General features: G+C 37.6%; 1 protein-coding gene across 4 annotated transcripts in view; it reads right to left on the bottom strand.

Annotated features, from left to right (window-relative positions):
* The window catches only part of EMC10 (ER membrane protein complex subunit 10), a 40,712-nt gene that overhangs the window by 4,231 nt on the left and 8,493 nt on the right, over positions 1 to 27,988 (bottom strand). Inside the window, exons 3-6 of one of the 4 annotated variants that reach the window (XM_068226592.1) lie at positions 12,358 to 12,450; positions 12,091 to 12,272; positions 9,106 to 9,202; positions 8,425 to 8,662 (exon numbers count right to left, since the gene is read on the bottom strand). In XM_068226592.1, the coding sequence (XP_068082693.1) occupies positions 8,642 to 8,662; positions 9,106 to 9,202; positions 12,091 to 12,272; positions 12,358 to 12,450 (393 nt within the window). In that variant the 3' untranslated portion in view covers positions 8,425 to 8,641. Of the gene's footprint in view, positions 1 to 8,424; positions 8,663 to 8,837; positions 9,203 to 12,090; positions 12,273 to 12,357; positions 12,451 to 27,988 lie in introns of those variants that run through there. The other 3 variants (XM_067142698.2, XM_067142696.2, XM_067142697.2) reach the window with 3 other exon arrangements.

The raw sequence follows: 27,988 nt of genomic DNA, 5'->3' as shown, positions 1-27,988 counted from the left end.
AAGTTTTCTTAGAATTCAAAAACCAGTTGGGTATATTTATTAATAAAATGCATATAGTGGAAGGGAACAAACAATTGTATATTCATTTTAAAAAATAGGACTCACGTGAGAAGGATGGAAACATACATAATGACAGGTTGTAAGGGTAGAAAGAAAATCATAAAAGGAATGAACAAGGACAAGTATGCAAACAACAAAAGATCAAGGACAAACTCTACATCTTTGCGTAAGTTAGTCAGTTTTCTCTACATGAAACCCCATGGGTTTGTCTTCTTGCACTGTGTTTGTCAACATTCCTTGCCATCTACATTCTAGTTATAATTTTTTCCTTCTGGCCCTCCCTTTTACTTAGGCTATGTGGCTCTCGCCCAAAGAATGGAGATCATTCAAGAACAGCCTCCACAATGCATTTGGATGATTGTCCTGATGAAGCCAGGAAGCAAAAATGAGCTCATCTGGAATCAGTGAAAAAAAAAAAAAGCCTATCTATGAAAAATGACAATGTGTGTGTGTGTGTGAAAATCTGGAGTTGATCCTTGTCCTTTGGTGTTTACATGTTTGACCTTGGCCCTCCTTTCTGTAGCTCCTTCTAACTACTATCGTGTGTCATTGTACATATACTTTCTGTATGTTCCTAAGGTCCTAACTTCTCGTTTTTGATGTACATATGCCACCAGTAATGATCAAGACATATTGTAGTTGAATAACGCATACTGTTATTATTTAAAAGGTTGCTTACTTAATCTGAAATTAGAAGCAGGTGACTTTCTTTCTTTCTTTTTTTCTCTTTTTTTTTTCTTTTCTTTTTTTTTTTGAGCACTAAAGAATTATCATTTGCCACCAAACCTGATATCTTAAGAGATAGCCAGAGAACTACCTGTATCAATGAGAGCAATCATATTTGGTTTGTTCACATTTAAACAATAATTTTTCGTTACTTTTCTAAAAACAAGTCATTTTTGGTTCTTCTCCAACAATTGACGTATCACTATTTGTATTTCTAGGAATGAGATACTAAGGTGATTGCCATGTAGCCATTACATATCCCTGAGTTAACTTTTCTATCTATATTGCTGTGACCTTTACATGTTCAAAATCATGGACGGAGCCTTCAAAAGATTTATTTCATTCACTGATAAGAAAAGAGAACAATTAATTTTATTCACAGATAGGGATCAAAATACCAACAAACATCTTATATGATTAATATCAATATTCATTATTAAAAAAATTTACATACAGAACTGTTCTGTGGGAAAAGAATCAACGATATTAATATTACTAATTTCATTTTCTTAACTTGAGTTAAAATGGAGTTAATGAAACTAAAAAGATATATATATGTTAAAAGAATTAAGGGGTAAAAGGTGACAACATATCAATTATTTCATTAAAGTTGTTTTCAATGTTATTTGATTTACGTCCCACTAACTACTTTTACGGTCTTCGGAGACGCCGAGGTGCCGGAATTTAGTCCCGCAGGAGTTCTTTTACGTGCCAGTAAATCTACCGACACGAGGCTGTCGTATTCGAGCACCTTCAAATACCACCGGACTGAGCCAGGATCGAACCTGCCAAGTTGGGGTTAGAAGGCCAGCGCCTTAACCGTCTGAGCCACTCAGCCCGGCAAAGTTGTTTTCACACAGCCAACAATTGTTATACATATTCCAAAGAAAACAGGGGCTGACAACTGTGAAAACTAACACACCGTTAGTTTAGTATCTCCTACTTGCAAAATTTTAACACGTATTATTTACAGAAGAACAGAAAGACAAGTTGAAGCAGAGTTAGGAGAAGATCCATGTGGCTTAAAAAGAAATATAGGAACATGTGAAGCAATCCTGACTTTATATCTGATCTTAGGGGATTGAATTAAGGACGAGCCGACACACACAGCATTCACAGATCTAGAAAAGGCATTCGATAACACTGATTGAACCAAGCTAACCTGAAGATGATTGATGTCTGATACTGAGAAAGGATTGTCTACAATTTGTACAAAAATCAGTCTGCAGTTTTCCCCCTCTACGTTTCCTTGTTTATATACTGTAGAACAGGCAGGAAAGGAAACCATAGAGGAATTTGCAAAAGAAATCACAACCCAAGGAGAGAAAAATCAAGATTCTGAGATTTGCTGATGATATTATTTTATCTCAGTGTGCTGAAGATCTGGAGAAATTGTTGAATGGTATGGTCTTGGGAAAGGAATATAAGATGAAAATAAATAAGTCCAAAACAATAGTAACAGAATGCAGTCGAACGAAGGCAGGTGATGCAGGAAATATTTGATTAGGAAATTAAGTCTTAAAGGAAGTAGATGAATATTGTTACTTGGGTAGTAAAATAACTAACAAAAGCAGAAGGAGGACATAAAATGCAGCAAGGAAGGCCTTTCTTAAGAAAATAAATTTGCTTAGTTCGAACACTGATACAGGAATTAGGATGATGTTTTTGAAGACTTTTGTCTGGAGCGTGGCATTGTACGGAAGTGAAACATAGACAATAACTAGCTCAGAAAGAAAGAAAGAAAATAGAAGCTCTTGAAATGTGGTATTACAGAAGAATGCTAAAGGTGAGATGGGTAGAACAAATCACAAACGAAGAGATAGTGAATCGAATTGATGAGTGAACAATTTGGCAAAATCTGACCAGAAGAAGGAATAGGAGGACAGGACACATCTTAAGACGAACAGGTCTTGTTCAGTTAGTTCTTTTTTTTTTTTTTTTTTTTGCTAATTTGCTTTACGTCGCACCGACACAGATAGGTCTTATGGCGACGATGGGACAGGAAAGGCCTTGGAAAGGGAAGGAAGCACCGTGGCCTTAATTAAGGTACAGCCCCAGCATTTGCCTGGTGTGAAAATGGGCAACTACGGAAAACTATCTTCAGGGCTGCCGACAGTGGGGTTTGGACCCACTATCTCCCGGATGCGAGCTCAGTTAGTTTTTTGAGGGAAGTACAGGCAGTAAGAACAGTAGGGGTAGACCAAAGGACAAATATGACAAACATATTAAAGTAGATTGAGGATGTAGCAGTTACATAGAAATGAAAAGTTTAGCACAGGACAGGTGGTGTGGAGAGCTTCAACAAACCAGTCTATAGACTGACCCAAACAAAATACTAACAAGTCTTACAGATGAACTTAGTTAAATGCAATCCCTGGCTTCAAAGAGTACATTTTGCCTAGGCTGACCAGACGTCCTTTTGTAATGTCTGTCTGTCCTGAAATTTGCGAGTAAGGCAGGATGCCTAAATGTCCTCCTTTGCACATTGTGAACTTCAAACATCCTGCTTTCTAGTAACACAGCAAAAGAGAGACCTGTTCCGTACATTTGTCACTAGTCTGTACAAAAGCTGCCAGCTAATCATTTTATGTATGTGGTCTTTGGTCAAAGAGAATAAGAATTTTCACACTCAGGTTGGCAACACTTCCGCATATCTCAAATTCTTGGTTTTGTGTCAGACTTCCGTTAACATCAGTCTGGTCAGTTAGCTACCACAGCATTGTATGTAATCTGTAACCATCAACAGTATTAAATGTTGTATATGCTAACCAAGGAAGAACAATGCCTAAACAGGAAAAAAGCCATTATGATTACCTTACCTCTTCAACGCAGTATACAAAACCAGCATCATTCCAAACAATTGGCTTAAGTCCACCTTTGTCACTCTACCAAAGAAAACCAATACAAAGTGATGTGAGGAACACTGTACAATCAGCTTGATGAGCCATGATCTGAAGATGTTTCTGAAGATCATCCACGGCAGAATCTATGCTAGAGGTGAGGGGACATACTCAGAAATGCGATTTGGGTTCAGGAATGAATATGGGACGTAGGATGCGTGGTACTCCATACAGGTCCTGGTACAGCATTGCCAGGATATGAACAAGGATGTGTACATATGTTTTATCGATTACAAAAAGGCATTTGATAAAGTACAACACGGTAGACTGCTAGAAGTGCTAAGGAAGATCAGTCATGACAGCAGAGACACTCGCATAATCGCAAATCTGTACTGGAACCAGAAAGCCACTGTCCGTGTGGAAGACAGCCTGTCTAAAGAGATAGACATCCAGCGAGGAGTCCATCAGCATTGTGTATTATCTCCCCTGCCTTTTTAACATCTATTCACAGGCAATACTTGACGAAGCACTGGAGACAGAAGGCATCTGCATCAACAGAGAACACATCAACAGCATTTGCTATGCATATGATACAGTGCTGTAGGCCGACAACGCAGGAGATCTTCAAGCCTTGTTAGAGAAAGTCGACATTGCTTGTAACAACTGGGGGCTCAAGTTGAACAAGAAAAAGACCAAGTTCATGATCGTGAGCAAGCGGAGGTCCATCCAGGCTAGGCTCGTGCTAGGCACAGAGGAGATCAAGCATGTTCAGTAGTACAAGTACCTTGGTTGTATTCTGAATGAACAATGGGAGTTCAGCCAAGAGATCAAGGCAAGAATAGAACATGAGCGGAACACCTTCATTAAAATGAAGAAGGGCCGTGCGGTTAGTGCGCAGCTGTGAGCTTGCATCCAGGAGATAGTGGGTTCGAAATCCACTGTCGGCAGCCTTTCCATGGTTTTCCATTTTCACACCAGGCTAATGCTGGGGCTGTACTTTAATTAAGTCCATGGCCACTTCCTTCCCACCCCTAGGCCTTTCCTATCCCATTGTCGCCATAAGACTTATCTGTGTTGGTGCAACGTAAAGCCAATTGTAAAAGAATAAAGAAACGAAGAAGGTTCTCAGCAACCACAATCTCAATCTACATCTGAGGCTACGAGTGGTCAGAGGCTATGTATTTCCCACATTACTGTACAGAATGGAAGGATGGACTCTAACCCACGCCCTGTGCAAGAAGCTGGAAGCCTTTAAAATGTGGGTCTATCGGTGGATGTTACGTATCCTGGAGACTGAAAGAGTAAGGAATAATGAGGTGATGGAAAGACTAAACAAGAAGATCAAAGATATAATAATGAAAATCTGATCACTGAAGATGACAAGATCAAAGAGACTTGGAGGACTTACTTTGATGAATTGCTACATGTGAATTGCATGCAGCCTACACAAAAGCAGTACCATCTCATACAAGTCTGCCTCAGACAATGGGTCAGACTTAACATGGAATGATGTGGAATATGCCTGGAAATAGATCAAAACTGGACAATCAGCTGGTGCTGATGAAATTAATGGAGAAATGATCAAGGCTATGGGTATTTCTGGAAAACACTGGATCTACAAACTCTTTCATAAGATCTGGAAAAAAGAGGACATACCAGTTGATTGGAAAACAGGCATCATAATTCCAATTTTCAAGAAAGGAGATAGAAAGAAATGTTTCAACTATAGAGGCATCACTTTAACATCTCAAGTTGGTAAACTCAAAGAATTATAGAGCGTAAAATCAGACGCCTTATAGAAGAGAACCTCTTCAAAGAACAGCATGGATTTAGGAAGGGGAGATCAACACCTGATTTTATCTTTACCGTCCGTCAATTAGTGGAAAAATACTACGAACACAACCGAGATTTGTGGTTAGCTTTTCTGGATATCAAGAAAGCATTTCATGCTGTGAACAGAGAGAAGGTGTGGGAAACACAGAAAAAAATTGGAATACAGGATGATATGATACACAGAATCAAGAATTTGTACGAAGATACCTGTGTTAGAGGATTAAAACAATTTAGCTGGGTATATTAACAGAGTCTGTGCCAATGATGACTACACTGAACCTGATGAAGGTCAGGGTCATGCAGTAATGATGATGGTGTTATTTCAAGACAGGAAATTAAGAGCAGCGATGACATTCCACAGTACCTCACACCTTGTGGCACTTTAGTGAAAATTTTTTTTTTGCTATTTTGCTTTACGTCACACCGACACAGATATGTCTTATGGCGACGATGGGATGGGAAAGACCTAGGAATGGGAAGGAAGCAGCCACGGCCTTAATTAAGGTACAGCCCCAGCATTTGCCTGGTGTGAAAATGGGAAACCACGGAAAACCACCTTCAGGGCTGCCGACAATGGGGTTCGAACCCACTATCTTCCGATTACTGGATATTGATATAGATGTTGATTCCCATAGGGAAACTGAAATATTTGTCCCGAATGAGTAAATTTATAATACCAATATAAATGGTCCGTTATTGGACATTATAAATTTTCCAGCTAACTCATTCTTGGTTGCCAGCGTTTCGCCCTCGTGTGCTAGGGTGGGCTCGTCAGTTGGTACCTAGCACACCTACCAATACGCTGGCTAGTGCATACCGTGGAGGCCACTGCGTAGGCTAACTGGAGCCACCGGCAGTGCCAATGCACTAAGAGACAATTTATAATGTCCAATAACGGACCATTTATATTGGTATTACTGGATATTGGCCGCACTTAAGCGACTGCAGCTATCGAGCTCGGTTTTAGTGAAAATGACAGTTATGCCGATCTGGAGAATGACACAAAGGAAGGCAGTGTAGGCCTTGGTGTAGGCAGTAATGATGACAATACCGATATGCATAACACAGGATTTAGTGTATTTTCAGCTGAAAGTGACACACTGTTTGAACCTTTCCCTCTATATCATCATAAAACACCACGTTGTAAACATGCCGCTCCCGCTGATGCAGATTCTGTGCAGTACTTCACTTGTTTTTTACAGTGCATATTTTGTACTCAACGGCAAAATAAACAAACAGGTACGCAAATCAGTTCCTGTCTGCTTATAAGCAACTATCACCTCATTCAATAGCTCAACTAGAGAGCATACTACTGTCACAGAAATAAAAACTTGTATGTCAGTATTATTGGAAACGTGTATTACAAAAAGGTCAAATACAATTTCATACTGGTCGACTAATTAAAGACAAATTCCTTGGTTCAGTACTATATATTCCTGCAATAGATTTCAATTACTTCTGAAATTTTTCCTTCTTATTGACAATAACCTATCATATTTCCACCCAAAAGGCCTTTGCAAAAACCTCTGCACGGAGCGTGCTTCTGTACAGTTGCGAAAGCTGGACACTGGAGAGCAGGAAAAGAAAAGACTATAGAGGCAACTGAAATGCAGATCTGGAGGAGAATACTTTTTTTTTTTTTTAAATTAGAAACTACAATATTGTGCCTAAGATACTGAAACTTTCCAAATTGTAAACCAACAGCATGTAGCTGCAGACAATACCATTCATTAGTGTGAAATTTTAATTCTGAATTGTGTTTCTTACTATCAATTTTGACTTTTTACTTTTTCGATAAGCTCATCAAAGCCATCACAGTCATGAAAGAGAAAAGAGTTGGGATCAAAATTAATGGTAAACAAGTACATTCTATAAGATTTGCTAATGATATTGCCATACTAGCAGAAACAGGCAAAAGTATGCAGAAAATGATCAACATACAACACAACTTTAGGCAAATGGAACCTCAAAATTGATGAAAGGAAAACAAAAACCATGACAATACATATATTCAAGAAAATGCCTATAAAGCACATCAAAATTTGCCCTGATAAAATTGAACAAGTGAGAAAATTTTGATACCTAGGAACCCTAATCACGAGTGATAAACAGAGCATATCAGAAGTCACAAAAATGATAGCTATGGCAAAGAGAGCCTTCCAAGATAAAAAGCATCTGCTGGCCAACAAACATATAGATATTCAAACTTGGAAGGCCTTTCCAAAAACCTTTGTATGGAGCGTGCTTCTGTACAGTTGTGAAAGCTGGACATTACGAGAACAGGAAAAGAAAAGAATAGAGGCAATTGAAATGTGGATCTGGAGGTGAATGCCGAGGAGAAGATGAACTGAAATTGAAGAGCAATACCAAAGTCCTTAGAGATAGGAGAAAAATGGAGTCTGGTAATTGAAACTGAAAAACAGAAAATAAAATTTATTGGTCTGCGGCATGATGAGTTCTTTGCAACATCAATGAAGGAAGAATTGCAAGAAAAAGAGAAAGAGGATGACTCAGAGTGTCTTATTTCAAGAACCTGTTTCACAGAATGAACTGCAAGACCTACACCAAGTTGAAAAGACTGGCTCAAGATAGACATTTATGGCTGCAGCGACAAGGCTTAACCTTTAGAATATAATGATGACCTCTTATTTTGACAATCAAAACAAATATATTATATAATTTGGTTTTTACTGTCACAGCTGCAAATACAGTCACACTTTAGACAAGGATTTCTTTTACTGGATCAGTTAATTTGGTTCTTTTAGGAGAAAACTGGCGTAACATAATTGCTCTCAATAAAAAATAAGCAGTGCACTCGAATGGGTTACTAAATGAATCTATCACATGTACTTTGGAAATATAATCAATTCAAAATACAAAAATGGCTTTTATTAATAATGTTGCATGCTACAAGAACCAAAAACTGTAATCCATATTTCCTGTCAATTCTGCTAGCAGTAAAAATAATATGTTACTAGGAACATATTCCATCAAATTTGGGATTATTTCTAAATACTCATCCATATTTCAATTTAACCTTATTCCTAATTTGTTTACATTGTAAATATTTTTGACATACGAATACGAAGAAAATCTTCTCAATCATCATTTATCAGTCACTTGTGGACTCTCCATTTTAGAGCACATCAACTTTGTGTCTTACATTTTGACCCTCATAACTGTCATTCATGTTGGTTGGCAAGCTGTGAAGCATTCAATTCTGTCAATCAAAAGTTTACAAACACACACAGACATCAACAAGATGTATGGAAACAGGACAGATGCTTCAAGGAGAAAGGTTACTGTTATCACATACCATGCACAGAAAAATTCTAGTGTATTCTAAATGAAACTAGCAAAGAACAAATATTTGAAGCAATCTACTGAAGGAAGCAAGCACAGTAAAAGTTTATTGTACAACATTTTACATACATAGACCAAAAAAAATAAAATGATAGACGAATACTGTTGTGTTTCAATACTGATCAAAACTCAAAGGAAGTTTATGAAATCTACTTCAAGGATAGTTACATTAAAGAGATCGGAAACCAAATATCATTCCTTGTACAATAAAGAAGAAGACACATATGATAACATAAATGAGGAAGTCCAGCAATTTCCAGAAGAAAGCTACCAAATAACTTACATATTTGGCAAGGAAAGAACGATTGTCTTTAGTTTCCCCACGTTCACGAGCTTCCTTCTCACGCTCCAACTTCTGGATATAGGCTGCTGTATCTGGGCTGCAATACATTACAAAGTTCATTATATGAAATTGTTAAGCTATGAATGGAAGGAGCACAACAAACATGCATCATCATTACCCCTTACTATAATCAGATTCCTTCAGTATCCTCTCCCACTGAAACAATGGTTGTCAAAGAGTAGGCAAATTATAGCATTTGGAGTAAAAATTTCATGAAACTTCTATAGATTTGCTCCCTTGATCTTGAAATAAGGTGATCATCGTATATGAAGTTATTGCTCCAAACCAGTTACGACAATGGACTGTAATGTAACTGTCACAATAATGATGAGAAACACGCACGCACGCACACACACATACATATTGTACCCGCTCAAAGCAAGTCAAACACCTTATACCTTGCTTTACTCAGAGCCGAGCCGAGATGATATATGAATAAGAACCCAACTATAAAAGACTTACGATGATAAATTAATATAAACACACCTATACTAAGCCCTTTCCAGTGATATCAAATGCACTTCAATGAATATTACCAGTAAGTAAAGTAAAATACTTGAATGTTTTTGTGGTCTTCCAGGTTGTTGCTGTTCATGCTTAATACTTATACTCTTTTTTTTTTTTTTTTTTTTCCAGAGTTGGAGCCTGACAGTTGAGTGGCAAAGCGCTGAACTACAAAAAATAAACACAAACAAACAACGTTGCAAAAAACTGGCAGTGCCATGCCCCTCTCATGGAATTTTGTTGTTTTGAAAGTCATGTTCATTCTGTAAAGCTTTGTTATATTTTCATAATAATAGAGCAAACACAGTAACGTGCAAGCTTACAAGTATACGGGCTAATTACCACAAATCCAACTCACACAGTACAATGGTATTCTACAACATAAGTGTAAATACAAAGGGTACACTTCTATGCTTTAAAAAACTTCACAAATGCTGCTTGTCACTATCCTAATATAATAGAATTATACAAGTTTGTGGGCAAAGAGTGTATTGGACAAATGTATATTAAAAGTAAGAAGAAATATTTTATTATGGAAGGCCATGGCCCAGGGCAAAGCATACAAAGGTTGGCAAATGATTCTTCTATACAAGAGTCCGCTCAGGTTTCTTATCACACGGAGTATATACGAGTGTATCCAAACAAAGGTAAAAGTTCTTGACAGGGCCTACACCTAAATGTCTGAAGATACATTTATACTCTGGGTTAACAAATCTATGTGAAGTCTTGCTTTACAGTAGTGCATGGAAATCATGAAACATACCTACCAATCCTAACCAACAAACTCACACATAAAAGACACAGCCTATTGTAGCTACAAATTAAATTATATGTCTCAATGTTAGCAGCCGAATTTGAGATATTTAAAATAATAATAAGAGAATTCTGAGAAGTAGAGATACAAGACTAAAATTAAAAACAGTCAAACGAAAACAGTACACCATTACAGATGAAGAGAAGGCGGCCAGGTCAGAAAAAATGAAGTTCTGGGAAGAGAAGAGGACGTTGAGAAAACATCACAACTAATACTGTGAAGACTAGTGTATATGGATTGATTTAAGTGCTCCAATGTAGGCATAAACTATGTAAATAAATAAATAAATAAATAAATAAATAAATAAATAATAATCGTATGCTCTCAGCTACTGTCGGTAAGCATTTTTTAATTTGACGCCATCTCGCTACTTGCTTGCCCATTTCGATGTTCCCGTTTTACTCTACGCCTACTAGATGGTAGAATAAACCAATTCTCTCTTGGGTGTCTATAGCCGAGTTTTTAATGAATTTTGTCGGGTAAACACCAAATGTGTTAAGCTGGGTCTCCACTGATTAACATTTAAGAACAACATGTTAAAAATAACATGTTGAAATTGACATACGAAGATTTGGTTCAAAGCTGACTTAACATGTTAACTTAATAGGTTGAAGTAAACATATTTAACATGCTGGCGCTTTTTCCGGTGGGATTGGAAAACATGTTAAATCAAATTATTGTTTGTGTGCTATCAGCATGGCTTCGGCGAAGTTTGTATACGTAAAGTACATTTAAATCATGCTCTGACATTCTCAGAAAGTTTTAAATTCAAACCTGTCTTCTACTTTTAACTCGTTCAGAATTTCATCCACATTGTAACTTCTATTCAGATATTGTCGTACCCTTATTTTCCTTTCCTTCCTTCTCAAGAAGGGCTGATGACCTAGATGTTAGGCCCCTTTAAACAACAAGCATCATCATCATCATCATGATCCTCCTCAAAATTCTGTAAGAAGCAACAGTGACAATAACAAATGCCAAATCTTCATCTGAGACCATTGTCTTTCTTTGAAAATGCAAGACACCACCTGAATGTATTAAAACAAACTCATATGATGAACTAGCTGTGTATAAACAAAGGAAGTCAAGTTTAACATGTTTATAAGTGTGGACACAATGTTAAATGAAACAGGGTTTTAACATTTAACAATAATTAACATGTTGGTTAACATTTAACAGTTTTAACATTTAAAATGTTATTATTAAAGTTAATCAGAGGGGACCGGCCTTCAGAGATCTTTTACATGCCAACATCGTAAGACATGGAGTGTCAAATGGAATTTTTTCTGCCCTTCAGAAATCCCATCTTTGTTGGGTTTGAACCTGCTATCTTGGGATAAAGGTAAGGAATGAAGAAAATGAAAACCTACAACCTGTTTTCCAGTCATTGACTGGGTCAGGGATGTAATGAATGAAGCAGATATAGGCTGTTAGTACGATGGGGTCGCCACTCCCAAAGTGATTTATTAATGAATGATAGATGCTATGAAATGAGAATGGAGAGTGTTGCTGGAATGAAAGATGACAGGGAAAACCGAAGTACCCGGAGAAAAACCAGTCCTGCCTCCGCTTTGTAAAGGTAAGGAATATTATACTGAAATACTTACACAGGACCCACTTCCATATGTTTGACAAATACTGTAGTATTGAAATAGCGAAGGTCATCTTTTGAGACATATCGTCCCTCACACACTGCTGGAGATGTTGTCATAGACACTGCTATCACAGATCCAGTGTGATCCAGTGACACTGTCAGGATATCTGATAACTGTGATTCAACTAAAGAACACTGAAATTGAGAAAGATATAGCTATCAATTAAAACTTACAAGTCTTATACCAGAAACCTCTAAAAATATATCAATGTATACTTACTGCTTTCACAAATGTAAGGAATGATTGTTCCTTGCCATCTGAGGTTCTTACGAAAGATCGTAACCTGTATAGACCATCTTCGGCTGCAAGCTTCTGAAATTGAAGTTACATGTCAGATAAGAAATAGGTATTGGGAAAATGTACACACCAAATTGCACCATTGCCAGCCCACAGAGTCAAACCTGATACATATAAAAACAGCTAATAATTTGGTTTATTTCTTAAACTACCTAGCAAATTGGCTGCACAGTTATTTATTTATACATTGTATGGTGTTTAAAATCTATAATTATGGTACAAGTGAAATACATGTACACAAAATGTTGCATTTAAACATCCAGGGCATTCAACCAGGACAAGGCTTGAAAAGAAGCCTTCATTAGGTCATACCAGTCACTCTCAGTCAATTTGGGTATCCCTGGATGATGTGGGCTCCACAATTCCACTTTGGGGAATTGAAAAAGCCCCACTGATGGAGCAATGCATTACATTTTCCATGGTCTGTTCATGCATAGTTCAGCCAGAACCATGTGATTCTTGCCATTCGAGTTCCTGGAAGAGGTTGAGTGGGGTCTTCTAGTTTGATATGGCGGACGGACTTCCCGCATCTCCTTCCACATTTTCTTAAACAGGAATGGCTCCACTTGTTTAATAATGCCATCAGTCTAAAATGAGTTGGGTGGATTACTCAATATTGAATAATTTGGCAGGTGGCTGAAACAGACGGAAACTACTTCCTTCATTCACATGCAGCTGCTTGCTGTCACAGGTGGTGTTGATCTTATGATACCTGTTATGATCCTCATGGTCTCGTGGTGAAAGTCACGTAGTTGTGAACTTGCATTCTGGACAGGATGGGTTCGAATCCCACTGTCGACAGCACTACAGATGATTTTTCCGTGGTTTACCATTTTCACATCAAGCAAATGCTGGAATTGCATCTTAATTAAGGTCCTGGCCACTAACTTTCCAATCCTAGCCCTTTCCCATCGTTTGTCATACCAAAAACCTTCAATGTGTTAGTGTGACATTCAACTACTAGCAAATAAAATATAATCTTAAACTTTAATTTCAACCAAAAAATAGTTGCTTCTCTAGAAACAATTATGGGAAGAAATACTTTAATTATATTAGTATACATATGTATCTTCTTCTTCTTAAGACGCTGTCTCCGAGCGGAGGTTGGCGATCCACATGACTAGCTCTGATCTTAACAGCGCAGAATGGAATGCCATTTCTGACGTACAGCAGTGCCATCTTCGAAGGTCTTTCAGCTATGAATTTCTTTTTCTCCCAACAGATCTCTTCCCCTGTATCTTCCCTTCGATAATAAGCTGTAATAACTGATACCACTCACCTCTCATGATATGTCCTAGGTATTGCGTTTTCCTCTGTTTTATGGTGAGCAGTAGTTCTTTTTGCTTTTTCATCCGATGAAGGACCTCGGCATTTGAGATTTTCATTACCCAGAATATCCGCAAGAGACGGCGATACAGAACATCGTAATCTATAATCTTCATTTCCGTATTGACGAATTACACAATTAAATAGGAAAGAATTTCCACCAATCAATACTTGTTTATTGCTTATATTAAGCTACAGGACCGGTTTCGACACCACATGCAAGGTCATCTTCAGCTGAACCATGAATGCATATTTATATGATGAAGCTTTGATTAAATTGCATTGTCAAGGGAATGTCATATGATGATGTGCATTTAGTCACATACAAATGGGGCATGTCTTAACGTGAATATGTACAATATTGCAACTGTATGTCTAAAATGTTATGTTGAGGTCCTAAAATTAGTGTAAACTAACATATATATATATGTACAGGATAAAATACAATATATAAAAAACATTTCGTGCACATGAACAATCGTATCTTGCTTGTTGGTCAATTCATCAACTCTTGTATTTAAGTCCCATTTTCAGTTGTACACTCAGCTGCTATTCTTGGAGTTTAAAAGATATGGTTGTAAAATTGCATGAGTAAAAGATTTAGTCTTCTTGTGGGATAAAACACTTTCCAATTTTAAAAAAGTTGCCAGATGTATGGATAAAATTCGGCTAAAATATGTTCAGCTCTGCTATGTATGTTGCCTTATGTTAGAATCAAATCTTGTTGTCCTGTGGCGTCCGTAAACACCTAAATTCTTGAGAAGATATAACAATAAACACAGGCACACCATACAAACTCGTAATACGCAAAAAAGAACAAACAAAATCTGGCTGAAAGAAGAAATAAAGTTTTTATACCGTAAAAAACAACATCTTAACAACGAACTATACCGAATACATTTAAAGGCATCTAACGAGTTACCACACAGCTATTGGGATGATTTTCAGCAGATCACGGCAGAAAAAATAAGGAACTTAGCCATCAACAAACAGAATACACTAAATAAGAAATTAGAAGCACTTAAACAACCATCCAAACCAAACCCAAAAACCGAAACTCCGAACACGAACACTTCAACTTTTCCTAACGAAATCACTGAACACAAATTCCACCCACCCGTAAAAAATCTTACAAATACGAAATGGAAACTGTTATCTTGAGCAAGGGACCCAAGCACAATTGGGGTAACACATCAACCTTCCAGAACATTACAACCACTATCAATGAAATAGAAAACGCCGTACAGAAAATCCCACGCGAGCTACGAGATGAAGTCAGATATGATATTAAAAAAAGGCTCCCACAATATATCGACAAAATTCACAGTAACTCCCAAAACAATAACTCTACTAATAAAGAACACACAAATAAACTCAAAGATAAAATAAAACAGAATAATCTACTGATAACGAAAGCCGACAAAGGCAATACCACAGTCATTATCGACAAAGACCAATACATATTAAAAACCAAAGAATGTTTTCAAGATAACACTTTCCTTATCAAACGCAAAGATCCTACTAATAACATACAAAGGAACCTCAAAATCTTATTAAAAAATACACACTTTCTTTTAACAGAAGTAGAATCCTCTAAACTTATAGTAATGAATCCTCAAATACCCACTGCTAAAGCTTATCCTAAGATACATAAAGAACATATTCCAATGAGACCTATTATTAACTACAGAGCAAGCCCAACCTATAAACTCTCGCAATTTATTCAAAGATTTCTCAAAAAGCACTACGTATTCTTAGCTTAAAAAACAGTACAAACTCAATAGATTTTTGTAATAAAACAAAAGGATTAAAGATTGAACCATATCATAATCTCGCATCATTTGACATAGTAAACATGTACCCGAACATTCCCACAAAACAAACAATAGAAATCATTGAATCTAACCTAAAAAGCCACAGCAATCTAAGCACTTTAGAAATAGAAGAGTTCATTAAATTACTTAATTTTGCCATTAGTAACAACTACTTTAAATTTCATGATACTATCTATCAGCAACAGGGTTTACCGATGGGATCTCCCGCTTCTGGTATAATCACCCAAATTTACATAGACTATTTAGAGCACACATACATCAACAAAATAGACAATATTTTTTTTGGTGCAGATTTGTTGATGACATCTTTGTCATCATCGATAATAGGTCCACAAATGAAACTGATATATTAGATAAACTCAACACAATAGATTCCCATATAAAATTTACCATGGAAACCGAAAACAATCGCAATCTGAACTACCTGGACATAACGACAACTAGACATGACCACCACCTTTCTTACAGAATATACAGAAAACCCACGCAAACCTCAAATACAATTAAAATGGATTCCGTTCACCCCAATACACACAAAAGAGCAGCCTACTATAGCATGATACACAGAGCATTCAATATACCGTTAACAAAAGAAGATCTAAACAAAGAATTACAACTAATTCATGACATAGCTAAGAACAATGGATACAAGAAAGAAATGGTTAACAAAATCATTCACAAAATAAAATCCCAACCCAAAACCAAACTAACAAAAGTAGACGAATCCAAGAAAGATTACGCACTATTCACCTTCAATAATGCACACATATACCCCATAACCAACATTTTTAAAAAACATAACCTAAGAATAGCTTTCAAAACTACACACAATAGTACCAACATCATACACAACGTCAGAACAATCAATAGCAACAACAAATACAACCACTCAGGGGTATACCGTATCAAATGTAATAATTGCGAGACAAGCTATGTCGGACGCACCGGTAGAAACTTCCTAACCCGATATAACAAACACATAAATGCGGTAAAACACAATCATTTTTCCTCAATAGGACAACATGTCGCAGACTATAAACACAGTTTTACAAACATCGATAACGATATGCAAATCCTAAACATAAACCCTAAAGGCCCCCTGCTCAACATAACAGAAGAATTTTACATTACTCTAGATCAGTACACCAATCCCAATTACAACATAAATGAAATCACAGAAAAAACTAACATCATCTTCAATACAGTCATCCCCATCCTAAAAAACTCTTACCTTAAGTTAATTGACAAACAGAACGCGACACGTAACAGAAAAACATCAAACAACACACCCAGCTCCACCCCTACCCCCACAAGAACAACTCTCCCTACCCCTTCTTCCCTTCCCCTCACAGCAGCTAGTATGAGCCCAAGAAGAACACGAAGTAGTACATTACAAGCTCGCACGTCAAACGCAACTCGGCTACACCAACAATAGTAAGTACATATTCAAATTTACACACATAACCTTTAGACATTCCTCCAACATAATATCTCTCATAGCTCATTCTTATCTTCCACAGATAAACATAACACCATTGCACAACTACAAATGGGAAAGGAGCCATTACTTTGAACCCAATTTTACGGACGCCACAGGACAACAAGATTTGATTCTAACATAAGGCAACATACATAGCAGAGCTGAACATATTTTAGCCGAATTTTATCCATACATCTGGCAACTTTTTTAAAATTGGAAAGTGTTTTATCCCACAAGAAGATTAAATCTTTTACTCATGCAATTTTACAACCATATCTTTTAAACTCCAAGAATAGCAGCTGAGTGTACAACTGAAAATGGGACTTAAATACGAGAGTTGATGAATTGACCAACAAGCAAGATACGATTGTTCATGTGCACGAAATGTTTTTATATAATGTATTTTATCCTGTACATATATATATATATATAAGTTAGTTTAAGTGAAGATATGTTTTATACACTAATTTTAGGACCTCAACATAATATTTTAGACATACAGTTGCAATATTGTACATACTGACATATGCCAATTCACGTTAAGACATGCCCCATTTGTATGTGACTAAATGCACATCATCATATGACATTCCCTTGACAATGCAATTTAATCAAAGCTTCATCATATAAATATGTATTCATGGTTCAGCTGAAGATGACCTTGCATGTAGGGTCGAAACCGGTCCTGTAGCTTAATATAAGCAATAAATAAGTATTGATTGGTGGAAATTCTTTCCTATTTTTAATTGTTTAATTGGATACAGAACATTTTGAAGGCATCAAGACGTTTTTCTATGATTGGATCCAGAGTCCAGCTTTCACATCCATATAGGAGAACAGAAAATATATAGCAGCGGATCATACGAATTCGTAGTTGGAGACTTAGATCTGACCTCACAAAGAATTTCTTCATGGTAATGAATTGTTTCCTGGCCTGCTCAATTCTAGATATTATCTCCCGTTTGGAGTTACATTGGTCATCCAAGATGGTACCCAGATATTTGAGAGAAGACACTTGCTCAACTATTTTATCTTTTATAGTGAGATTTGTACGAATTGTCTTCTTAGAGAACACCATCAGTTTCGTTTTTGAGGGGTTAACATATAATCCAAACTCTTCACTGTGCTGAACTCAGGAGTTTATCATGCACTGAAGTGCAGGCATGTCATCAACTATGACAACAGTATCATCTGCATATCTGATGCTGTTGATGATTTTCCCGTTAATTTTGATCCCACCATAGTCTTCCAATGTTTCTTTAAAGATTGCCCCTGAGTAAATGTTAAACAACAGAGGTGACAGTACACAACCCTGGCGGACGCCCTTCCTGATCAAAGCAGTTTCTGAAGTTCCTTGATCAGTTTTGACATTTGCAAACTGATTCCAATACAGGTTACTGATTATACGTAAGTCACCGGAGTCAATACCTGTTGATCTCAGAATCTCTATCAGCTTATTGTGCCTGACACAATCAGAAGCTTTTTTATAGTCTATAAAACAGGCATAGACATCAACATTCATATCTCTGCACCTCTGTAACAACACATTTAACGAGAAGAGTGCCTCACGTGTACCAACACCATTTCAGAAACCGAACCGATTCTGATCCATGTGGGATTCACATTTTTTGTATATTCTAGTGTGAATGATTCGCAAGAATATTTTGAACACGTGAGACATCAAACTTATCATACGATAATCATCGCACTGGGATGAGTTAGGCTTCTTCGGTAGTGGTATGAAGGTTGATTTCAGCCATTCTGATGGTATTTCTCCTGATACATATATTTGATTGAATAATGATGTTAAGATATTGAAGGCGGTAGATTCCTGTTCTGTTGTTACTTTGAGAACTTCAGTGTACACACCGTCAGGTCCAGTTGCTTTACCATTCTTTTGAAGTTTTACGGCATGTACAACTTCACTTTTTGTTATTTCACGGCTATTTTCATTTATTCTCTTGTCAGGTAAAGGAGGATCATTTCTGTCATCTTTGGAGAGATTTTCTATATATTCCTTCCATACATATGTATGGTTGCCTTTTAAGGCTGTTTTTAATGGTAAAACCTTCTTCCCTTTATTAGATTCATTTTACACTATGGTACTGTAAATAATTTGGACAATTTCAAACACTAACACAACAAATCTACACTTTATCATCAATGGCAATTTTCTTAATCTGATGTAGAACTGGCAGAAACATTTCTATCCAACAGTACAAAATGCTTTCATGTCAGGTTGTCCCCCCCTTTTCTAGGTTGCACTAACTCAAAAAGGTCTTATATGACAATGTTGGGATAGCACAGGCCTAGGAATGGTCTTAATTAAGGTAATGCTGGTGTGAAGCCAAGGAAAACCATCTTCAGGGGTGCCAACAGTGGAGTTCGAACCCACCATCACTGATTCCAAGCTCATGAGTACATGACACGAACCACGTAGCCAACTTGCCTTGTTTCTATTTCAGTCTCCACCTAAATAGTAATACAGAGTTTACATGGGAACAGTAGACTGGACAATACAACAGGATGAGACAATATTTTCCTCGTCCTCGTATGCATGAACTATATGAGGGCAGGACAAGGACAATGGCTATGCTACTGTCCTGTGAGATAACCTTGCTTGCTATCTACATAGGATAATGTCCCCCCCCCCGCACCTCCCACTATCACTCTTATTATTACGAGAATGCACTCGGGACAGAACAGTAAGACGATAAGATGAAGTACAAATGTTTGTAAAAATGCCACAAAAGTGGGATTCTGTCTTAAATTTGAAGTTCATTGATGTTTACAGAGAGAACAAATGCCTCTGGAGAACTGACTGTACTAATATAGGAATAAACAATGCTGCGACAATGTGATTGGAAACATTACAGTACCGGTAACTATGCCAGATTTGGTGGAAAAAGAAGTTAACCCTCTTCTTGTTCTTCTTCTTTTATGACCACATAGATCACTTTAATCAGTCCATCGTTCAGGTCTCTTTGAAGGGATTGTTCGGGCTTTGCGGTCCTCCCAGTACTTCTTCAGACGCTCCGATCTTCGTGCCCTTTCCTCAGTTGAAAATATGCATGTTGTTGGTTTGTTTTGTGTAAGGGTAAAGCGGAGGTTTGTATTCTTGAGTTTTGTATTCAATTTTATCTTATTTGTGGTGTCTTCTGTTGTAAGGCCTATTTCCTTCAGATCCTCTCTTACTTCTCTAATCCATTTACATCCTGTTGTGGTATTTTTTGAGACGAGATTATGTTGTACTAGTTGTTTCAGAAGTCTTGAATTCTGCATCCTCATAATATGTCCAAAGAATCCCAATCTCCTCTTACGCACCGTATCTGTAATGGGTTCTAGCTATGTGTACACGATTTTGTTAGGTATTAACCGCCACTGTCCATCTTTCTGGTATTTTTTGTTGATGCATGTTCTTCCAATCCTCCTTTCAATTTTCTTAAGTCTGTCAGTCTTTGATTGTTTATTCAGGTGAAAAAGTGTTTCTGCTGCATATGTAGCTTCTGGTTTTATAACTGTGTTGTAGTGTTTTATTTTTGCATTTATTCATAGACATTTCTTTTTGTAAATATCCCATGTTAATTTTTGTGCTTTAGCTAATCTATTTGTTCTTGTCTCCCCTGCAAACCATGTGACCTTGCCGCGGTGGGGAGGCTTGCGTGTCACAATGAAGCAGATAGCCGAGCAGGTGCAACCATTTCGGATGGGTATCTGTTGAGAGACAGACTAAGGAATGGTACATCGAAAGTGGGGTAGCAGACTTTCGGAAGTTGCAAGGGCGGCAGTCTGGATGATTGACAGATATGGCCTTGTAATAATACTCAACATAGCTTAGCTGTGTTATACTGCTACACGGATGAAATCAACGGGAAACTACAGCCATAACTAACTCCCGAGGACATGCAGCTCTCTCTGTATGAATGATGTACTGATGATGGCTTCCTCCCGGGTAAAATATTCCGGAGGTAAACTAGTCCCCCATTTGGATTTCCGGGTGGGGACTACACGAGATGGATCATCATGTAGATGGATACTGACATTCTGCGAGTCAGAGCGTGGAATGTTAGAAGTTTGAATTGTTGTGGTAGATTAGAGAATCTGAAAAGGGAGATGGATAGACTAGAGTTAGATGTAGTTGGTATAAGTGAAGTACGCTGGCAGGAAGAACAGGATTTCTGGTCAGGCGACTACCGAATTATCAACACAAAATCAAACAGAGGAAATGCAGAAGTTGGTTTAATAATGAATAAGAAAATAGGGCAGTGGGTAAGCTACTACGACCAGCATAGTGAAAGTATTATTGTCGTCAAGATAGACACCAAGCCAATGCCCACCACAATAGTGCAGGTCTATATGCCTACGAGCTCAGCGGATGATGAGGAAATCGAAAGAACAGATGAAGAGATAGAAGAATTAATACAATATGTAAAAGGTGACGAGAATCTAATTGTGATGGGAGACTGGAATGCAGTGGTAGGCCAAGGAAAAGAAGGTAATATGGTAGGAGAATTCGGATTGGGACAAGGGAACGAAAGAGGAAGTCGGCTGGTTGCATTCTGCACTGATCATAATTTAGTCCTTGCTAATGCTTGGTTCAAACACCACAAACGTTGGCTTTATACGTGGACGAGACCTCGAGACACTGGAAGGTATCAAATAGACTTCAGTATGATTAGGCAGAGATTCAGAAACCAGGTGTTGGATTGCAAAACTTTCCCAGGAGCAGATGTGGACTCTGACCACAACTTGTTGGTCATGAAATGCCATCTGAAACTGAAGAAACTGAAGAAAGGAAAGAATCCAAAGGATGGGATCTAGACAAGTTGAAAGAAAAGAGCGTGAGGGATTGTTTCAAGGAACATGTTGCAAAAGGACTAAATGAAAAGGCTGAAGGAAATACAATAGAGGAAGAGTGGATAGTCATGAAAAATGAAGTCAGCAGGGCTGCTGAAGAAATGCTAGGAAGGAAGAAAAGATTAACTAAGAGTCAGTGGATAACTCAGGAGATACTAGAACTGAGGGCAGAAAAGAATACAGGTGATTAAAGAATTAACTGGATAGAAAGTGCAAGATAGCTAAGGAAGACTGGCTGAAGGAGAAGTGCAAGGATGTCGAAGGTTGTATGGTCCTACGAAAGATAGATGCTGCATACAGGAAAATCAAGGAAACCTTTGGAGAAAGGAAGTCTAGGTGTATGAATATTAAGAGCTCAGATGGAAAGCCGCTTCTAGGGAAAGAAGACAAAGCGAAAAGATGGCAGGAACATATCCAACAGTTGTATCAAGGTGAAGATGTAGATAATTTGGTGCTGGAACAAGAAGAGGCTGTTGATGCTGATGAAATGGGAGACCCAATTTTGAGGTCAGAGTCTGACAGAGCTGTGAGAGATCTAAATAGGAACAAGGCACCTGGAACTGATGACATTCCCTCTGCCTTAGGAGAAACCAGCATGGCAAGGCTATTCCATTTAATGTGTAAGATATATGAGACAGGAGAAGTCCCATCCGATTTTCGGCAGAATGTTGTTATACGTATTCCCAACAAAGCCGGTGCTGACAGGTGTGAAAACTATTGCACCATTAGTTTAGTATCTCATGCCTGCAAAATTTTAACACGTATTATTTACAGAAGAATGGAAAAACTAGTTGAAGCTGAGTTGGGAGAAGATCAATTTGGCTTCAGAAGAAATGTAGGAACACATGAAGCAATCCTGACTTTACGTCTGATCTTAGAGGATCGAATCAAGAAGGACAAGCCCACGTACATGGCATTCATAGATCTAGAAAAGGCATTCGGTAATGTTGATTGGACCAAGCTATTTAAGATTCTGAAGGTGATTGGGATCAGATACCGAGAACGAAGAATTATCTACAATCTGTATAAAAATCAGGCTGCAGTGATAAGAATTGAGGGCTTTGAAAAAGAAGCAGCAATCCAGAAAGGAGTGAGGCAAGGCTGCAGTTTGTCCCCTCTCCTTTTCAATGCTTACATAGAACAGGCAGTAAAGGAAATCAAAGAGGAATTTGGAAAGGGAATCACAATCCAAGGAGAGGAAATCAAAACCTTGAGATTTGCCAATGATATTGTTATTTTATCTGAGAATGCAGAAGATCTCGAGAAGCTGCTGAATGGTATGGACAAAGTCTTAGGTAAGGAGTACAAGATGAAAATAAATAACTCCAAAACAAAAGTAATGGAGTCCAGTCGAACGAAGGCAGGTGATGCAGCAAATATTAAATTAGGAAATGAAGTCTTAAAGGAAGTAGATGAATACTGTTACTTGGGTAGTAAAATAACTAATGATGGCAGAAGTAAGGAGTACATAAAATGCAGATTAGCACAAGCAAGGAAGAGCTTTCTTAAGAGAAGAATTTTGCTCACTTCAAACACTGATATAGGAATTAGAAAGATGTTTTTGAAGACTTTCATGTGGAGCATGGCATTGTATGGAAGTGAAACATGGAAGATAACTAGCTCAGAAAGAAAGAGAATAGAAGCTTTTGAAATGTGGTGTTACAGAAGAATGCTGAAGGTGAGATGGATAGATCAAATCACAAATGAAGAGATACTGAATCAAACTGGCGAGAGGAGATTGTGGCCTCAAAATATAATTTGAAAAAACAGAAATTATGCCCCAAAAACCAACACAACTAAAAGAAGTTACCATAAATGGTAATAAAATCAAAATAGTAACTCAATTTAAATATCTTGGAGAAATAATAACACATAACCTAAATAAAAAAATCTCAATCCACACAAGAACAAATGTGTTTGAGTCATCAGTCCATAGACTGGTTTGATGCAACTATCCATGCCACTCTATCCTGTGCTAACCTTTTCATTTCTACATAACTACGGCATCCTACATCTGCTCTAATCAGCTTGTCATATTCATACTTTGGTCTACCCCTACTGTTCTTACCCTCTACACTTCCTTCAAAAACCATCTGAACAAGTCCTGGGTGTCTTAAGATGTGCCCTATCATTCTATCTCTTCTTCTCGTCAAATTTAGCCAAATCGATTGAATACTTGCAAGAACGTAGGTAATGTGATGGGGAAATAAATGGAAAATAAACGGTGGTTGATATGCATGGATGTTGACAGGGTGGAAGGAGTACCTTTGGTTGTAGGGCTGTTCTGCAGTCTGTTATGTAAAAAAAAAAAAAACACCAACCACTGTCTGGTCATACGCAACCAAGTTGTTCAAGGAGCACAAGACAATACAGACCCAGTGTGAACTAGGCTTAAGAGAGAAAATAATCCCAAAGGGGCAATTTAAGTAACTGAAAGGGCAAAACAAAAACAAAAGTTTGTATGGGGCTGAGGAGAGATGGATGAAGAACTTGGATTTTTTAAGGGAGAGCCCATCTATTTGAAGACGGCAGTGTATGAATACTTAAAGAGAGATTATCCTTGTTCTTTTGTGTTTTCATGATTGTCCTCTTCTCCTCTTTCTACTGCTCCCTTTCCCATGCTAATCTGTCACTGTATTTATCTTATTACAGTATGTGTTCCATTCTCTCTGTATATGACTCGATATGACACTTGTTTGTTCCTTTCCATTACTTATATTCCAAGTCTTTTACTATCTATATTCAATCTTATATCTCTTCCCTTTTCCTGTGTTTGTTGGGTTCCTTCATACATTACACTTTCTGTATCAAGACTGAAGAGCTTTCGAGATGGCTCTTCAATGAGTGTCAATGCCCATCCTCTTGATGAAGCTCAGAAGCAGAAACGAGCTCTTAGGGGGGCAGAGATAAAATGGATGGAGAAGAATTGGGACTAATTAGGATACAGCCTATCTATCTGAAGATGTGGAGATTGTCCTCATCCTTGTCTCCTTTCTGTTGCTCTCTTTTCCCATACTGCCTTGCATTTTGTATATCCTATTATGTGTTCCTACCTTTCTTTAAATGACTTTCTTTGTCACTTGTTTGTTCCTTTTTATTACTTCTGTTGATTGACCATGACCATTAGATTCCTTTTCTTCTTTTGTGTTTGTCATGTGCTCTTAGTCTTTAACCACCTACCGTATATTCATCTATCTGTTTGTTTCTTCTCTTTTCATGTCTTTATTCAGCTTTCTGATCATTCCAGACTTCCAACAATTTAATTTAATTAAATTTCTTCCCAACAGAATGAAGATCTGTTGTGATGGAACCTCAAGGAGTGTTGAAGTCCACCCAGATACAGTTATGCACACCGGCATATCACAGTTTCTTACTTTCTACAAAATAAGAGTTCTACTTCAATGGGACAATTTATTTACTCGATCAGTTGCTATGACAATATTTCTAACCCAGTCCAAAGAACACAAAGAAACAAAAACAAATGACAACTTCATTGCAATGCCTCTTTTCCACAGTTATGACATACTCCCACCTTGAGTTGGTGGAAAAACGACTCAAATATACATAAATACAATCACTTCAAAATACAATAATTGTAAGCCTAATCTAGTAGGAATTTTTACAGTTCTACCAATTTTACTGGTTTCTCTTGTCTTCCCTTCTATCAGAGAAGAATTGGATGATTTAGATAGACATCTTGGTTGAACCTTTATATTCTCTACCCAATCTGACAATAATTCCAGGTGCACAACACATGTGAATAAGCAAATCCAGGCCATGTCTTAAATGCAAAGGCCCAGCTACATCAACACCGACTATGTCAAACACCGGAGTCTTTAATTTGATCCTTTGGTAGAGGATATTGTATAAAGTACAGAATACAATTTGAAAGGCAAGAATATCAGGGCACCTAATCTTTGAAAGCTTAATACTGCTGGAGCTAGAGATGAAAAACATTTAACATACAAAAGTGAAACAGGAAAATTAGAAATCAGGGGGCCTGAATTAAGTAATGCTAAACTCATTTGAAGCCTCAAGTTGTGAAATATGTCTCATAACTTGTGATCCTTGGAGGAGATACCAATTCTGGGTGAAATTAAGTAAGAGATAATTCCCACAAAATAATCCCCCCCCCCCAATGGCACTACAGTCCTTGAAGGGGCTTGGCCTACCAAGTGACCGCTGCTCAGCGCGAAGGCCTGCCGATTACGAGGTGTCGTGTAGTCAGCACGACGAATCCTCTCGGCCGTTATTCTTGGTTTTCGAGACCGGGGTCGGTATCTCACTGTCAGATAGCTTCTCAATTCTAATCATGTAGGCTGAGTGGACCTCGAACCAGCCCTCAGGTCGAGGTAAAAATCCCAGACCTGGCCGGGAATCAAACCCGGGGCCTCCGGGTAAGAGGCAGGGACGCTACCCCTACACCACGGGGCCGGCTTCCCACAAAATAAGGGACCAATGAAATCAGTAGCAACACTGAACTTCATAATTCTGAACACATGATCAATTAACATTAAGATGACAAGAATTAAGAGACGGTTCCAATTTGTAAGAAGTCGTAAGAGGCCATTTTTTTTCACAAGTTGCTTTACGTCGCACTGACACAGATAGGTCTTATGGCGACGATGGGACAGGAAAGGGCTGGGAGTGGGAAGGAAGCAGCCGTGGCCTTAAATAAGATACAGCCCCAGCATTTGCCTGGCGTGGAAATGGGAAACCACGGAAAGCCATCTTCAGGGCTGCCGACAGTGGGGTTTGAACCCACTATCTCCCGAATACTGGATACTGGCTGCACTTAAGCAACTGCAGCTATCGAGCTCAGTAATATGTCTAGCAGAGGCTACCCTTCTAACAGAACTCTTCTCAAGAAGAATAAAATTTGATCTTCTTCTGAATGGCTATTTCTTTAATCCTTCATCAGCAGCTATTCTTTAAGAGACAAAATAAAATCACATTATATACAAACTATTTCTCAACATATACAAGACAGAAACCAGATAAATCTCTCCTAGAGCTATTGATGGCCAGGTAATCGGGTAAAGCGGGTACCTGTATTATCCAGGTACCTGTTCACTCAGTAGGTGACTTTTTATCACCAGGCATTTGTTCTTTACAATTTTCCAAGCTATACTCTTATGATAATGATATATTTTGAAATTTTCATACTAACTCACAAAGTAACAGAGTAACGTTTGTGCTAAAAAATAAATTTTACCTTATGCAATGGTTGTGATATATATATTTTTCTTCTGCATAACCACTAGTTTGAAAGGAAGGACTTATGGAGAACAGTTATGTCCTAAAAACCACCCCCAAAAATGAACAGGAATAATTTTATTTTAGCTACAGATTATTTATTTTTTAGTCTTCAGGATAAATGTCTTTATTAAATATATATAAGACTACATTTAAACCTGATGACTGTACATTAGATACTTTTATTAACAAAAATAAAACAAAATGAGCTAATACTTCAGCTTTCCAACCAGTGGACGAATCTATAAAAAAGCTCACTATTTCTAAATAGACTGTAAACAAACCAATTATTTTGTCTAAAAATAAACATTTTACAACTAAAAAGAAATGTGACCCTCAATTTAGGCTTTTATAAAAGCTATGATGAAAAAAGGAAAGAAGCAAATTAATGTTCTTTCGGTAGAGAGAACTCTGCTTAACAAGAGAAAGGTGGTGAAGTAGAGAGAAGCAATCTCGCAGGAGGAAAGAGAATCAAATGCATCATCAGAAATACATATTACTATTAAAAAATACACCGCAATTGGGAAATATCCCGGTGGCAATGATCACTTACAGAAGTGTGGTATTAATGTAGAGTTAAAACATAATTATCCAACAACAACAACAAGAGTAGCCTACAACAAGCAATTCCATGGAAAGAAAATATTACAAGAAATACTGAATGAAAACCTACAACCTGTTTTCCAGTCACTGACTGGGTCAGGGATATAATGAATGAATCATATATATAGGCTGTTAGTACGACGGGGTCGCCACTCCCAAAGTGATTTATTAATGACTGATAGAGGCTATGAAATGC

This window comes from Anabrus simplex, chromosome 3 (assembly GCF_040414725.1).
Source record: "Anabrus simplex isolate iqAnaSimp1 chromosome 3, ASM4041472v1, whole genome shotgun sequence".
Taxonomy (NCBI): Eukaryota; Metazoa; Arthropoda; class Insecta; order Orthoptera; family Tettigoniidae; genus Anabrus; species Anabrus simplex.
Note: the sequence above shows the minus strand (reverse complement) of the source record. Positions and strands in the feature narration are given on the sequence as shown.